This window comes from Sphaeramia orbicularis, chromosome 13, assembly GCF_902148855.1.
Source record: "Sphaeramia orbicularis chromosome 13, fSphaOr1.1, whole genome shotgun sequence".
Classification (NCBI taxonomy): domain Eukaryota; kingdom Metazoa; phylum Chordata; class Actinopteri; order Kurtiformes; family Apogonidae; genus Sphaeramia; species Sphaeramia orbicularis.
The window spans coordinates 49,034,399-49,048,612 of NC_043969.1; the positions used below are offsets into that span (position 1 = coordinate 49,034,399).

General features: G+C 41.3%; 1 protein-coding gene across 1 annotated transcript; it reads left to right on the forward strand.

Annotated features, from left to right (window-relative positions):
• The first annotated feature begins 1,455 nt into the window (after nucleotides 1–1,455).
• LOC115431038 (zinc finger protein 708-like) lies at nucleotides 1,456–10,890 on the forward strand. The gene is made up of 7 exons (XM_030151280.1): nucleotides 1,456–1,727; nucleotides 3,686–3,887; nucleotides 5,651–5,997; nucleotides 6,410–6,470; nucleotides 6,698–7,088; nucleotides 7,544–7,918; nucleotides 9,376–10,890. The coding sequence occupies exons 1-7, from the start codon at nucleotides 1,581–1,583 to the stop codon at nucleotides 10,172–10,174; spliced, it is 2,322 nt and encodes a 773-aa protein (XP_030007140.1). The 5' UTR covers nucleotides 1,456–1,580; the 3' UTR covers nucleotides 10,175–10,890.
• Nucleotides 10,891–14,214: the final 3,324 nt, after the last annotated feature.

A 14,214-nucleotide genomic window follows, 5' to 3' on the forward strand; every position in this document is an offset into this window, starting at 1 on the left:
TCTCTATAAAGTTGGAATAGTTCTGTTTTCAGACACATTCTACTGTTTTTTTCCTATTTCTACACATCAGTAATCACCAGTGAATACATACTGAGTCCCAGTTACATTTAACCAAGAATAAATTACATTGTCACAACCATTTCATGAGAAGAGGAAAAATATTTTATTACAACTTTATGGACAACAGTGCATGTTTTCCTTTTTTTTTTTTTTTTTTTTTTTTTTTAACAAATTTCCAGTGTTTTCATTGATTTACTCTTTACTTCTTATGTTTTAATGTAATATCTAGTTTTAACTTAAGATGCTGTGTATGTGTGTGTACAGTCCAAATAGAATACATACAATCAACTCTGTTTTAACCCTTTCATGCATGAATTATGGGAACCTTACTGGGTCAAAACACAATGATGTCCCGTCAGAGAGCAAACTTTAATTGATTGCCATTTCAACATTTATTTCAATATAAAGTAGCTCCTTGTTCTGGATGATCCCTTACGGTCCAACTAAAGCAAAAATGAATTTAAAAGTAAAAATGTGGGTCAAATTGTCTCTAAAATGTCCAGTCAGAGAGATTTTGAATACCGTGTTTAGACCCTAATCAAGTTATTTTTCCTTAGTGTTTTTATTCCTCTTTAGGCATGAAAAAAACAATGTGATTGAATTTTTTTTTATGAACCTATTTTTCATGGAGTTACAAAAATATCCACTCAGCTGGACACCATGCATTTAATTTTTGAAGCAAAGAAATATGTATTTACTGATACGCTGTGTGAAAACTATGAAAAAATAAAAAAAAATAAAAAAATTAAATGCTGCTAATCTGGTGTTTTGTCACATTTTAATATACTCTAATATTAGTTATTACTCACTTTATTGAGATAATATGTAAAAACAACAACAACAAACAAACAAAAAAAAACAACCTTTTTGTTTAAGGAAAATGGTTAATTACAGTCTATTAACAATAACAAGCAATTGATTTACACTCAAACATGTTACTGCTATCAAGAACAGCAAAGTTACAGTAATGGTATGAATTGCAGTGTATGGGATGATGCATAGGCGTCCAGTGCGTTGGCTGATATGGAACTGAAACAATAAAATCCATGAATATACAAGAGAACAGCTGGAGAATAACTGTCAACTGTAGTGACCACTGTGCATGAAAGGGTTCATCTCTGTCTCTTTTTTTTTTTTTTTTTTTTTTAATTTTGCATCATTTGTTGATGTAGTTTACTATGTTTAATTTTTATGTGTGATTTTCTGTGTGTATATGTTGTTTAGTTCATGATGGTTTCTATAATAAAAGGTAAACGTATCCCTGCCTCCGAATGTTCGGGTGTTCGGGCAGTTCCGGGTGTTCGGGGGGTTTCGGCTCCAGACTCGGGTCGGCTCGGCTCTGACAGGCCGTGACCCGGATGTAAACACCGCGGCCATTGTGGAGTGGGACGCGGCAGATAACCATCCTTCTGCCAGACTTTCTCTCTTCCCCGGGGACGGACGGACCCGCTCGGACTCGGACCGGACTCTCGGTTGTCAGTCTGGGTTCTGTGGTCCGCTCGGTCCGGTTCTGTTGCGTCATGGAGCGGCGGGAGGGCGACGCGACGGCGGCGGCTCAAACTTTTTCGTCCCAGGCGGAGCAGATCATGGAGGCGGCGGTGGAGGCGGCGGTGGAGGTCCTGCTGCAGAGACTGGACCGGCGGGGCCCGGACGGCGCCGAGAACCGGGTCAGTACGCGGGTCGCAGTTCGGTTCAACTAAACGGTTCAAGTCGAAGTTCGGTTCAGAGAAGGCAGGCGAAATCAGAGCTAAATCCCGCCGTCACTTCCTCCTTGGCCGGAGAAGAACCAGAGCGGAGAGTCGAAAACACGGCGGGAAGTCCGTTAGATTTAACGGAACACGTTAAATATGTGAGATTTAAAACACCCCAACTGGTCACATTAATTAAAATACACAACCGGACCGAACTCGGCCCGGTTTAATTCTCCGTGTCTCCATCCAACGGCGCCATCTTGGATTGGGTCAAAACGGTGATGAACGAACACGAAGAGTTTAATAAATGAAAGAAAAACCGAAAAACTGAGCCTTGAAAACACTTCATCTGTTATTTAGTTCATGACCTGGAAAACAAGCACTTCATTAGAATACAACAGGTGTTTCTGGATTCTGTAAAATTAACGATGTTTATCTGTTTCGTATTGTTTTTGTTGTTTTTTTATCCCTTTACCAAAAAAATATTCATTATAACTATAAATTTTAACATCTTTCTTATATTTATGAAAAAACAGTTTGTATAGTACGATATAAATTTTTGCCACTGAAAATATACCTGATAATCTGATACTGATTTCCAGACAATAAACCAGTTCATCTCTGCTTTTTGACATATCGTTGAATCTCATGTCAAACTCATCTGTTAATTATAAAATCAGCTAAATCTGACATATTTTGATCAGATGAATTGGAAAATGAATAAATTGCTTTTTGTTGGATATTTTCCAGATGTCTGTTAAACTGTCATGACATATAGATTTATTAACATAATTGATTCACAGCTGTTATTGTAGGAGGAATCTGAAAAGTGAATTTTTTTTTTTTTTCTAATGTGCAGACAGTGTTTAGAGGTAGAGCTGCCACTGGACTGGCCTGAAAACTATAATAACTAACACACTGGCCTATTTTTCTGTATCACTGACACAAATTTGATAAAGTTTCACTTCATTTTGCTCATAGACCAGTGTTATTAATGCTCATTAGTCACATGATGCTTCATTTATCATGTTTTAGGAAACAGTGACTTTTCTGTCCTGGTAAATTCACTACATATGTACACCAAAGAACTTCGGTTAGAAATGAATTTAGCTTTTATAAATATGTTTTTTTATGATTAGATAGATAGATAGATAGATAGATAGATAGATAGATAGATAGATAGATAGATAGATAGATATTGTATTTCAAACATATTTAACATTCACAGTACTTCCATAACACATTGACATTTTTTTCCCATGTTTGTAAAGGAGCACAAGTATAAACTTATGTGTTCCCATTACAGACAACTCAGATGAATTAATTTAATTAAAGAACAGAACAATACAATTATATTTCTTTCTTTAAACATGACATTATCGTCCTGGACGAAACTTTTCCTCAGTATATTTATTTGAAAATTGTATTTTATGTATTCCTTTAAATTTAATTATGTTTTACAGTTCCATAATTTAACTCCAGTTGTTCTGACAAAATGCATTTATAAATTTAGTTTCCTCCTTCTCTCTTGGGGAACAATTTTTTTGTCTTTCTTTCTTTTTTTTGTTAGTAATTTTTGTCCTGTTGTAAATATTAGTTGTGCTGTTTCAAACTGAATCAAATCTGGACATTTTAGAGTTTGTGATCTTAAAAGTTCATTTGTATGGTATCTACAGTGTATCCTGTGTTAGTCTAATGGCCTTTTTCTGCTTAGTTTATATTATTTGTGTATTGGTTTATATATATATATAGTTCCTCAGAATACATTTAGAATCAGAATCAACTCTAACAATGAAAACCCAAATGATAATAAACAGAAATTCTTGACCTAAAGATGTTAAAGACACTGTGAGACGTACAGAGACATGAAGGACAGAACGTGAGTGTTGATGCCGCGTCTGAGTCGACTGACGTCTGTGGTCTGGTTGGTTCAGGTGGACTTGGCGTCGGTCCTGGAGCTGGTCTTCAGGGAGGCGCTTCGTAAACTCTGCAGAGTCTTCACTGAGCTGTACCTGACGTCTGTGAAGGACAGGGAGGCTCTGCTGACCGCCGTGGGCCGGCTGGAGGCCGAGGTGAGGCTGAAGGACCAGCAGATCTCAGCTGTGAGGAAGACGCAGCACAAGGCCAAAGCATCAGGTGGGTGGGCGTAACCGGCCTTGACACCAGCCACGATACTGGCCGGTCGGTAAAGAAACGATAAAACTATGCCATGTTGAATCGGAATACTTGATTAAACCCAGGGGGAAATTATTGTGTTACAGTTGCTCCATTCAAGTCAGATAAAAAGTAGCGGGACAGAAACTATCAATACACCAATAAATAAATAAATAAATAAATAAATCTCTAAATATACACACGTATAGGTATAGCTCTAAATATATAAAACACACACAATAAGAACAGCAATTTGTACAATATGTACTAGACAATATAGTATAAATATAATCCATCCATCCATTATCTTCAGCTTTATCCGAGGCCGGGTCGCGGGGGTAACAGTCTAAGCAGGGATGCCCAGACTTCCCTCTCCCCAGACTCCTCCTCCAGCTCTTCCAGGGGGACCCCGAGGTGTTCCCAGGCCAGCCGAGAGACATAGTCTCTCTAATATATCCTGGGTCTTCCCCGAGGTCTCCTCCCAGTGGGACATGCCCGGAACACCTCCCCAGGGAGGCGTCCAGGAGGCATCCGAAACAGATGCCCGAGCCACCTCAGCTGGCCCCTCTCGACGCGGAGGAGCAGCGGCTCTACTCCGAGCAGTATAAATATAAGTAAAAGAAAAAAGAACATTTGCATCTGCACTTATACAAGACATTTATATCCACCACAGTATTTTACATGTGACAAACAAAACAGTTAAAGATTACATACATAGAGCTAGGTGATAATTTTATCAGTTATGGATGATTCACTATATTAATCAATTGTTTTCTGGCTATGAGACTGTAACACAAAGTACAATGTAAAAAAAACAAACAACCATCTTTCTGTTCTAAAACTTGACAAGAAACAAACAGGATGTATTTTATGTACTTTTAGTTTCTGTGGAGGAGTTGCATTCTCCAGAGGAATCAACTTGTTTTTTTTTTTTTTTTTTGTTTTGTTTTTTGTTTTTTTTTTTACGATTCAGGCATTTTTAACAATTGTCAGGAAACAAAAACTCAATTAATTGCTGTAATTTGATGGATTTCCCAGCCCTATGAATACACAAATACAATGATATAAAATAAGTGCATAAATTAACAAAGAATTAAACAATAAATAAGTAAATACCAAAATGATGAACTATTAAGTCATGAAGCAACAGATAAATATAAATGAAATCATAAGGTGATTAAAAAAAGTGAATTACCAAATGGTACGAACAAGTTGTACAAAAAAACGGATAAACTGTTTACAACCAAGTTAATAGTGAAGTAAAAGTAAGTAACATCAGTAAATACATACGTCAGATAAAACAACACATAGCAATAAAGAAAACTGACAATAATATAATAAAAAAATTATTCAGAAGTAAATATATAAAAACATAACTAATATAACTATGTAATGTACTGTAGGAAAAAAAGGTAAATGAAATAAACAGGTGTTTTAATCCAGAACAGAATGTTAAAGCAGCTTCAGGTGTTTTTGACATTAAATACTGAAAAACATCGACATGTGTGATGCTGCGTTAAAAACATGTTAATGAACAAAAGAACTTCACGTCTACTGAAGATGAGTCTGCAGATCAGTGTGAACTTTGACCCCATGGTCTACAGGTCACCTCCTCTTTATTTCTGTACCTTTAATGTGTGTTGGTGTGTTTTGTTCTTTTTTGTTTGTTTGTTTTTTTGTGTTGCTGTGTTTTGTGTTTGTAATTTGGTTGTAAATAAAGTTTCTGTTTGTATTGATGTAAACAGACAAACCCACTCCATCTGTGAACCAATCAGCTTCCACACCCTCCGTCCTCAGCGCCACTCATCGACCAATCAGCGGCCCTCAGACCTCGCTCGTCCTCATCAGCCAGCCAATCAGAGGACAGAACAGCCAGGTCAGCGATTCACTGCTGGAGAAAATGAACCAATTGGCTGCCTCCACTCCGTCAGCATCAGCGGATCCGACCGACGTTGAGGCCGAGGTGGAGCTGGAGGCCAACACCGATGACCCTGATGACCCCTCAGAGACCACTTCACCCTTTGTGGACGAACAGCCAATCAGAGAGGACGGAGAGGACACACCCACAGCTGACCTCGAACAGGAAACACAGGTAGATGAAGACGATGAGAAGTTTATTCACCATCAACATGAGGTCAGTGACGGTCAGTTTGTTTACACGCACAGCTTTAGCCCTTTGATCAGACTGTTGTCTTTGGCACCATTTATCCGTTTATTGTTGAAATCATGTCTCCGCTACGATCGGTGGTGACTGAGGGTTCAGCAAGATGAGAACCCTCCGGTGAAACATATGTATGAATATTTCACATCAAAACAGTTTCCACTGGTGGTGATGGACAAGCTCGGAAAAATGGATCTTCTTCCACAAAATAAAATACTTTTTGTTTTGTTTTGTTTTTTTTGATTTGGTTGTGTATTATTCACATAATATGTAAAAGTAGTCATGACTGAAACAACGATTAGATCTGTAAATCTGTGGGTAAATATTAAATCTGTCTTAACAGGGGAAGGTTGAAGCAGCTGAAATAAAACCTGAAGAGAAGATGATGACCAGCAGTCAGACAGGTGAGAGGAGGAGGAGGAGGTTCACAGTGACATCACAGCTTCATATCCTGCAAATACAGAACATTCGAACTATATCTGTAACTAAACAAATACTGTCCAAGTATTTCTTTACAGTTGATTTTTACAATTTCCAGGGGTTCAGTTTGACCCATCTTAGGTTTCTAGGTGTTATGTTTGACCCGTCTTAGGTTTCCAGGGGTTCACTTTGACCCGTCTGTGTCTTGCAGCGCTGAGTGGGGAGGACCTGAAGGACCTGGAGAGGAAGCGGCGAAGGGAACTGTACAAGGAGAAGAGGTTCTTCTGTGAGCTCTGTAACAAAGGCTTCCACCAGAAACACCAGCTGATGAAGCATGTGTCGTGTCACCTCAAACCCTTCCCCTGCACCTCCTGTGATAAGGGCTTCTACCGTGTAGAGACGTTGCACAGACACATGCTGTCCCACCAGCTGAGGGAGGCCCAGGACCAGGACCCGGACCGGCTGCTGCCTTGTGACCAGTGCGACCGCAAATTCAGGACACTGAGACAACTGCGCTGCCACCAGATCACACACCAGCTCCAGAAAAGCCCACTGAAGTGTGACGAGTGTGAACGCACCTTCACCTCGGCCGCCGCGCTCAGGTCGGTCCGTCCAGAGTCCACCTCCGTGTGGGGTTTGGACTGGAACTGGGCAGAGGTTTATCTAGTTTTAGTCAGTCTTAGTCAGTGAATGGACAGCTTTTACCTGTTATTCTTTAGTTTCAGGGTTTGGTTTTCAGTTCCACAGACAGACGTTAACCTCAGTAACAACAAAAGATGTAGAACTATGACACTGCAACTCCCAGGATGCACTCTGTTAGACTTAATCTGTAGCTTCAGAATGTTGGTACACTGTGTTTAGTTTATTTCATTGGTGATTGTAGTTGTAATTAATAGTCTTGTTTTGTAAAATGTGAATGTGTTTACTGGAGGTGAAGTCTCATCACTTCTAGTTTTGCTCCTGGTTTGACTCATAGTTTTCCTTCTTGCTTTACTTTTAGTCTTATGTCTACTTTTACCCCTGGTTTTACTCCTGGTCTTCCGTATTAAACTCTCAGGTATCACGAAGTGTCTCACGCCAAAGTGAAGCCGTTCATGTGCGACGTCTGCGGGAAAGGCTTCACCCGGAAGAAGAGTCTTCGCGAGCACCAGACGATCCACACGGGGGCGCGGCCCTACCCCTGTCAGACCTGCGGGAAGAGGTTCTCCACCGCCAGCAACCTGCGAGTCCACAAGAGGTCGCACTCGGACGAGCGGCCCTACAAGTGCACCGAGTGCGACAAGGCCTTTAAGTGTAAGATGGGTCTGCTGCAGCACCGGGTGGTCCACTCTGGGGAGAAACCCTTCGTGTGCCAGACCTGTGGACTCAGCTTCGGCCTCAAGTACAACTTCCAGAGACACCTGAGGCTCCACAATGGAGAGAAACCCTTCAGGTACATCTGAGAACAGACGGAACGCAGAGATGATGGACCAGTGAACATGTATAATAAACATGAATCAGTCAGTTCACGGTTTTTAGTGTTAAAGTTTAGGCTCCAACACAAATAAGTTTTGAAAACATTACACAACTTCAGTAGGTTTACTCACAAAGACTTAAATGTACAATAATGGGGTCATTGTGTAGATGATGCATCTGCACATAAGATACAAATTAGTTTTAACGCTCCAAAAACAGACTCAGGGTGAAAGATGACATGAAGTGTATTCATTTTAGTCAAGGCCCTGTTTTATTTAGACATTTTACTCTGATCTGTATCAGTAACGAGTAAAACACACCTAAACATGTGACGACCTGATTGTCCTCCTTACTAAAACTATTGAAGTAAACAGGTGTCACATGAAGTCCAGGTGAGAAACCTGCAGGTCTGTGGTTGACCTAAAGAGGTCTGTCGATGTGCAGTGTTTGTGTTTCTGTAGTGAACGTTGATGGTTCTGCTGTTCAGACCCTCAGGTTCATCCACCGCCTCAGCTGGTCTGAGTTTTAGACCTCGTTTACACAACAACTGTTTTAGGATGGACCATGAAGGTTGAATTGTGTTTTGGTCCTGTTTACATAGAAACGTCGATGTAGATTAACCTAAAACGTAAACGTAGTGGTCACATGGGATTTGTCACTACAGAGTTTCATCGCCCTCTACTGGCCTGGCATGAATACTACAGTGTTTTCAGTCCTTTCAGTACTTTAATGTAAACAGGGATGGTTTTCATTCACTGTTGTTGTCTAATGCTGCGTTTCCACTACATGGAACCGACTCGACGAGGATATCAGATACTATTCCTGGAGACCGTTTCCATTGTAGGATACTACAGACTTTAGAGTACCTGGACGTCATAGCGATGTGGCACATTACTTCTGTGTCGTCTGCTCAGAGTTGCTGATAAACTCACTCGTTACGTGTTGTCTCGTCAAACTCATGGAATTTTTACGTCGGCCACCAAAGACTGAATCTCCTGACTGAATGGTGTAGTTTTGCGAGCTGTCATCATGTGGATTAACCTACCGCTACATTCACTGTAAAGTTCTGCATCTGTTTTTTGTAAAACGGCGGGTCACAGAGAAAACTCTCTGTCCAATCAGTAGTCTGCAGTGTGTACACATCACATTTTAGTATCTGGTCCCCAGTCTTGGAACCTCGGCGGAGGTGATACCAAAAAACTAGTACCGGGTACCAGATTCCAGGTCCTTTGTCGTAATGGAAACGTAAAAAGGCCGAATCGAGTCGAGTCGAGCCAGTACCACGTAGTGGAAACACGACCTAAGACCAACAAGGAAGAGGAAATATTTGTTTTCAGATGACACATTGTTGTGTAAACAGGGCCTTATTCATGCTGTTTCTGCGCTAACTCTGGTTTGATTGTGTTTTTCTGCATGTTGACCTCTGACCTTCAGGTGTGATAAATGTGGTGAAGGCTTCTCTGGGACCTGGGCTCTGAAGACCCACATGCTGGTTCATGGCGTGGAGAAGCCGTTCATGTGTGACCTGTGTGGGAAGACGTTCTTCTACAACTGCCAGCTGCAGAAGCACCAGCAGCTCGTTCACAGCGACAAAGGGGACGGGAAGACGGGCGGTGGCAGCGGCGTGGGGAGGCGGAAGGCCACCGGAGTCAAACCCTTCAGCTGTAAGATCTGCCTGAAGAACTTCAGCAGCACCAGCACCCTGAGGACGCACGAGAAGAGCCACGCCGAGAACAAGGAGTTCACCTGCCCGGCCTGCGACAAGTCCTTCCACCTGAGACACCTGTACCTTTACCACATGAGGCAGCACAGCGGAGACCGGCCCTACGTCTGCTCCATCTGCCAGAAGGGCTTCCTGCTGTCTTCGCAGCTCAAGCAGCACCAGCTCCTCCACACCGGCGTCAAACCCTACAAGTGCGAACAGTGCGGGAAGGAGTTCAGGACGTCGCAGAACTACCACCGCCACCTACTGGTCCACACCGGGGAGAAGCCCTATGAGTGTGCCGTGTGCAGCAGGAAGTTCAGGCAGTCCAACCAGCTCAAGTCGCACATGCAGATCCACACGGGCATCAAGCTGTACTCATGTGGAAACTGTGGGCAGGGCTTCTCTGACTCCAGGCAACTGAAGAAGCACAGCTGTGGAGACGGACTCCAGAGCTCAGTGGAGTCCAGCACCAAGCGACGCAAACAGAAGAACACCTTCGCCTGGACCGAGGGCTTCGCAAACCCCTGAACAGACCTAGACTGGACCCAACCAGGAGACCCACTTCACCAACCCCTGAACAGACCTAGACCAGACCCAACCAGGAGACCCACTTCACCAACCCCTGAACAGACCTAGACCAGACCCAACCAGGAGACCCACTTCACCAACCCCTGAACAGACCTAGACCAGACCCAACCAGGAGACCCACTTCACCAAACCCTGAACAGACCTAGACCAGACCCAACCAGGAGACCCACTTCACCAACCCCTGAACAGACCTAGACCAGACCCAACCAGGAGACCCACTTCACCAACCCCTGAACAGACCTAGACCAGACCCAACCAGGAGACCCACTTCACCAAACCCTGAACAGACCCAGACCAGACCCAACCGGTTCTCCTGGATTGTTGTCTTTTTAGCAATGTTTGAAACATGGGATTAAATGAAGTTGTCTGAGATTTTGGAAAAGTCCTGGGACTAAATTTCCAGGGATTCTGACTCTTCACCTTGATGCTACAGAATGTTTTAATTCAGAAAAGTGACACAAATGGCATGATGTTCCTTTAGTTCATCCTGAGGTGTGTTTTTCTTCCTACAGAATCGACTGTAAATCCACACTTGAACTATTTCTTTATACGGATGAAGCTGATTTGTCTGTTTTTCAGCTCTGATTAATGAGTTTTTTTGTTCCTGAGTTTTGTCTGTTGAATAAAGGACTGAACTTATCAGATTTAGACACTGAGTCAAGCCCTGATTATTCATTAGATTTGTGGAGGTTCAGGGTTTTTTATAATTAGACTAAAACACTGCATTTTGGTTCGTTTTGGATCTATATTATTACAGACTTTATAAAACAGTTTATAGCCTTCATAGTTTTTCTAAGTATTTGAAAAATGAAAATTGCAGACAGTGAATGGAAAATACTGCTGCTCGTGGATTTTGAGGCTGTGAATGTTGTGGAGATTCTTCAGTCCATGAAGTTTGAAGTCAAGTTACTCACTACTTATTTGCCTCTGAATCTGTAAAGCTCATACATCTTATTGTCTTGTGCAGGTAAAATTATTTTGTCAAAATAATTCATAGGATGTTTTTGTCTGCACAGAATAACTGCTCATGATGAAAACATCTTCATCTTGATGTTCAGATCGACATTTATCACTAATATCAGTCAATGGATCAAATGTTTCCAACGATGTCAGGACACATTGATGTTTATTCATTCAAGTAATTTACGATTTTTTTCTTTGGAAGTTTCTACTGTATCTTCAGGAGTAAATGAGTTTTTTCTGATTTTATTTGTTTTAGCTGATTTTAAAGACACTGTTAAAATGACATTAAATCTTTAATTTTCTGATCCACATCTCACATCTGTTTAAACACCACTGTTCTGTCTTCCAGCTCCTAGTGTTATTTCAGTGCATCTTTATTAATTCTATATTTTTATTTGCCCTTTAACACCAGTAACTGTACTGATAATACCCAGATATATTTTATATTATGAGTTAACACTGAACAAAGAGATTGTAATGATTCACAGTTACATTTCCAATGTATATAAATGTAGTAATCAGAAGCTCGTTGCTCTCAGTAAATAAAAACTATCTTGTAATTATAAGAAAACTTGAGAGATCAATTGTCACATGGAAGCAATGAATAAAAAAGCTGAATTTTATGTAAAATATTAACATAAAATGGAACAATCATTACATACAATTTACATTCATGCTAATATTTGTATTTATAAATGAATTTCACATTAAGAGTCAAAAGTCTGATTGGCGTGTCAGATATTTTTTACTGCAAATAAGACACGTTTTTTGTTTTTGTTGTATCTCAGTGATTTTTTTTTTATTTTTTATTTTATACCAGGTTTATTAATGTGAAACTTTTTTTTATTATTATTAACTTATAATACAAATATTTAAAGTATGTAATTTTTCTACATTGAATTTAATGTTTTTTGTGGAAGCACATTATCACCACAGTTTAAAAAATTAAGTATATCACAATAATGACATAATATCAAAAAACAAGGAGCTAATATGTGAAAATAATGTTATCAACAAATAATGAGGAAAATCGTGACAGAGTATACAAACAATTGGGAATATAGTCAAAATTAAATAAGTATTTAAAAAATATTACTTTTTCTCGAAATAATGAAATAAATAAGGACTTAGTTAACTAAATTAAGTAATATAAAAAAATAAGGACATACCATTGAAAATAGCAATAAATTCTGGGAAATATAATGAATCAAACTATTGCAAATACTCAGTAACTTCAGAGATAGTGATATTATCAGCTGGGATGCGTTTACATTAGATTCATAAATCTTCAGGCTTCATAAGTGTTTTGTTAATAACATACTGCATGTATTTGGATGAAAGTGATGTTCTACATTGCATTTGTATATATAAGTTATTTATTACAAAAAATGTTTGCTATAACTGTGTAACAGCACAACAGGAAAGAGAAAAACTCAGGATCAGGCTCTCAGGTTGTGTGACCCTGTGCTCTGATTGGCTGACGTTCTGTGACGCTACGCTCTGATTGGTTGATGTTCTGTGACGCTATGCTCACATTGGCTGGCGTTCTGTGATGCTACGCTCTCATTGGCTGACGTTCCGTGACGTTGCGCTCTCATTGGCTGATGTTCTGTGATGCTGCACTCTCATTGGCTGGCATTCTGTGACGCTGCGCTGTCATTGGTTGACGTTCTGTGATGCTGTGCTCTCATTGACTGACATTCTGTGACGCTACGCTCTCATTGGATGATGTTCTGTGATGCTGTGCTCTGATTGGTTGATGTTCTGTGACGCTGCGCTCTCATTGGCTGGCGTTCTGTGACGCTGCGCTCTCATTGGCTGACGTTCTGTGACGCTGCGCTCTCATTGGCTGGCATTCTGTGATGCTGCGCTCTCATTGGCTGACGTTCTGTGACGCTGTGCTCTGATTGGTTGATGTTCTGACGCTCTGCTCTGATTGGCTGGCATTCTGTGACGCTACACTCACATTGGCTGGCGTTCTGTGACGCTGCTCTCTCATTGGCTGACGTTCTGTGACGCTATGCTCTCACTGGCTGGTGTTCTGTGACGCTGTGCTCATTGGCTGACGTTCTGTGATGCTACATTCTCATTGGCTGGCGTTCTGTGACGCTGTGCTCTCATTGGCTGACGTTCTGTGACGCTACGCTCTGATTGGTTGATGTTCTGTGACGCTATGCTCACATTGGCTGGCGTTCCGTGACGTTGCGCTCTCATTGGCTGATGTTCTGTGACGCTGCACTCTCATTGGCTGGCGTTCTGTGACGCTGCGCTGTCATTGGTTGACGTTCTGTGATGCTGTGCTCTCATTGACTGACGTTCTGTGACGCTCCGCTCTCATTGGATGATGTTCTGTGATGCTCCCATCTCATTGACTGAAATTCTGTGACGCTGCGCTCTTATTGGCTGGCGTTCTGTGACGCTACGCTCTCATTGGCTGACGTTCCGTGACGCTGCGCTCTTATTGGCTGGCGTTCCGTGACGCTGCGCTCTCATTGGCTGACGTTCTGTGACGCTCCGCTCTCAATGGATGATGTTCTGTGACGCTGCGCTCTCATTGGCTGATGTTCTGTGACGCTCCACTTTCATTGGCTGAAGTTCTGTGACGTTCCACTCTGACTGGCTGGCGTTCTGTGACGCTACGCTCTCATTGGCTGCTCAAAACAAATAAATGAATGAATGAAAAAAAGCCTCCTTTGTTTAAAATCATGGCTTCCTTGTGCTTTTTAAGGCTAAAAAAAGACTGTTCTAGGTAATTTGCAAATGCCCATGTTCCTGTGACTTTAATAAAAGAAGCCTCAAATCATCGCAACTTTCACCGCAATTTTTTGGAAAAGCTGCCGCAAAATCAGGCATTTTAGGCCGTTACAATAAAAAAAATCCCGCGAAATCCTTTAGGGACTGATAAATGAACGTTGGCCGGTTTTTATCACTGTCGGTTAATGAAGCACTACTTACCGACAGCCCGTAAAGGCAGCCAACAGACTGACGCATGCGCAGTGGTCGCTCTAGTGGCAGTT

Coding starts and splice junctions, on each gene's coding strand:
- LOC115431038 (XM_030151280.1), top strand. CDS start 1,581: ATGGAGCGGCGGGAGGGCGACGCGACGGCGGCGGCTCAAACTTTTTCG. Junction 5,998..6,409: donor ACCTCGAACAGGAAACACAG/GTAGATGAAGAC, acceptor CTGTCTTAACAG/GGGAAGGTTGAAGCAGCTGA. Junction 7,089..7,543: donor ACCTCGGCCGCCGCGCTCAG/GTCGGTCCGTCC, acceptor TTAAACTCTCAG/GTATCACGAAGTGTCTCACG.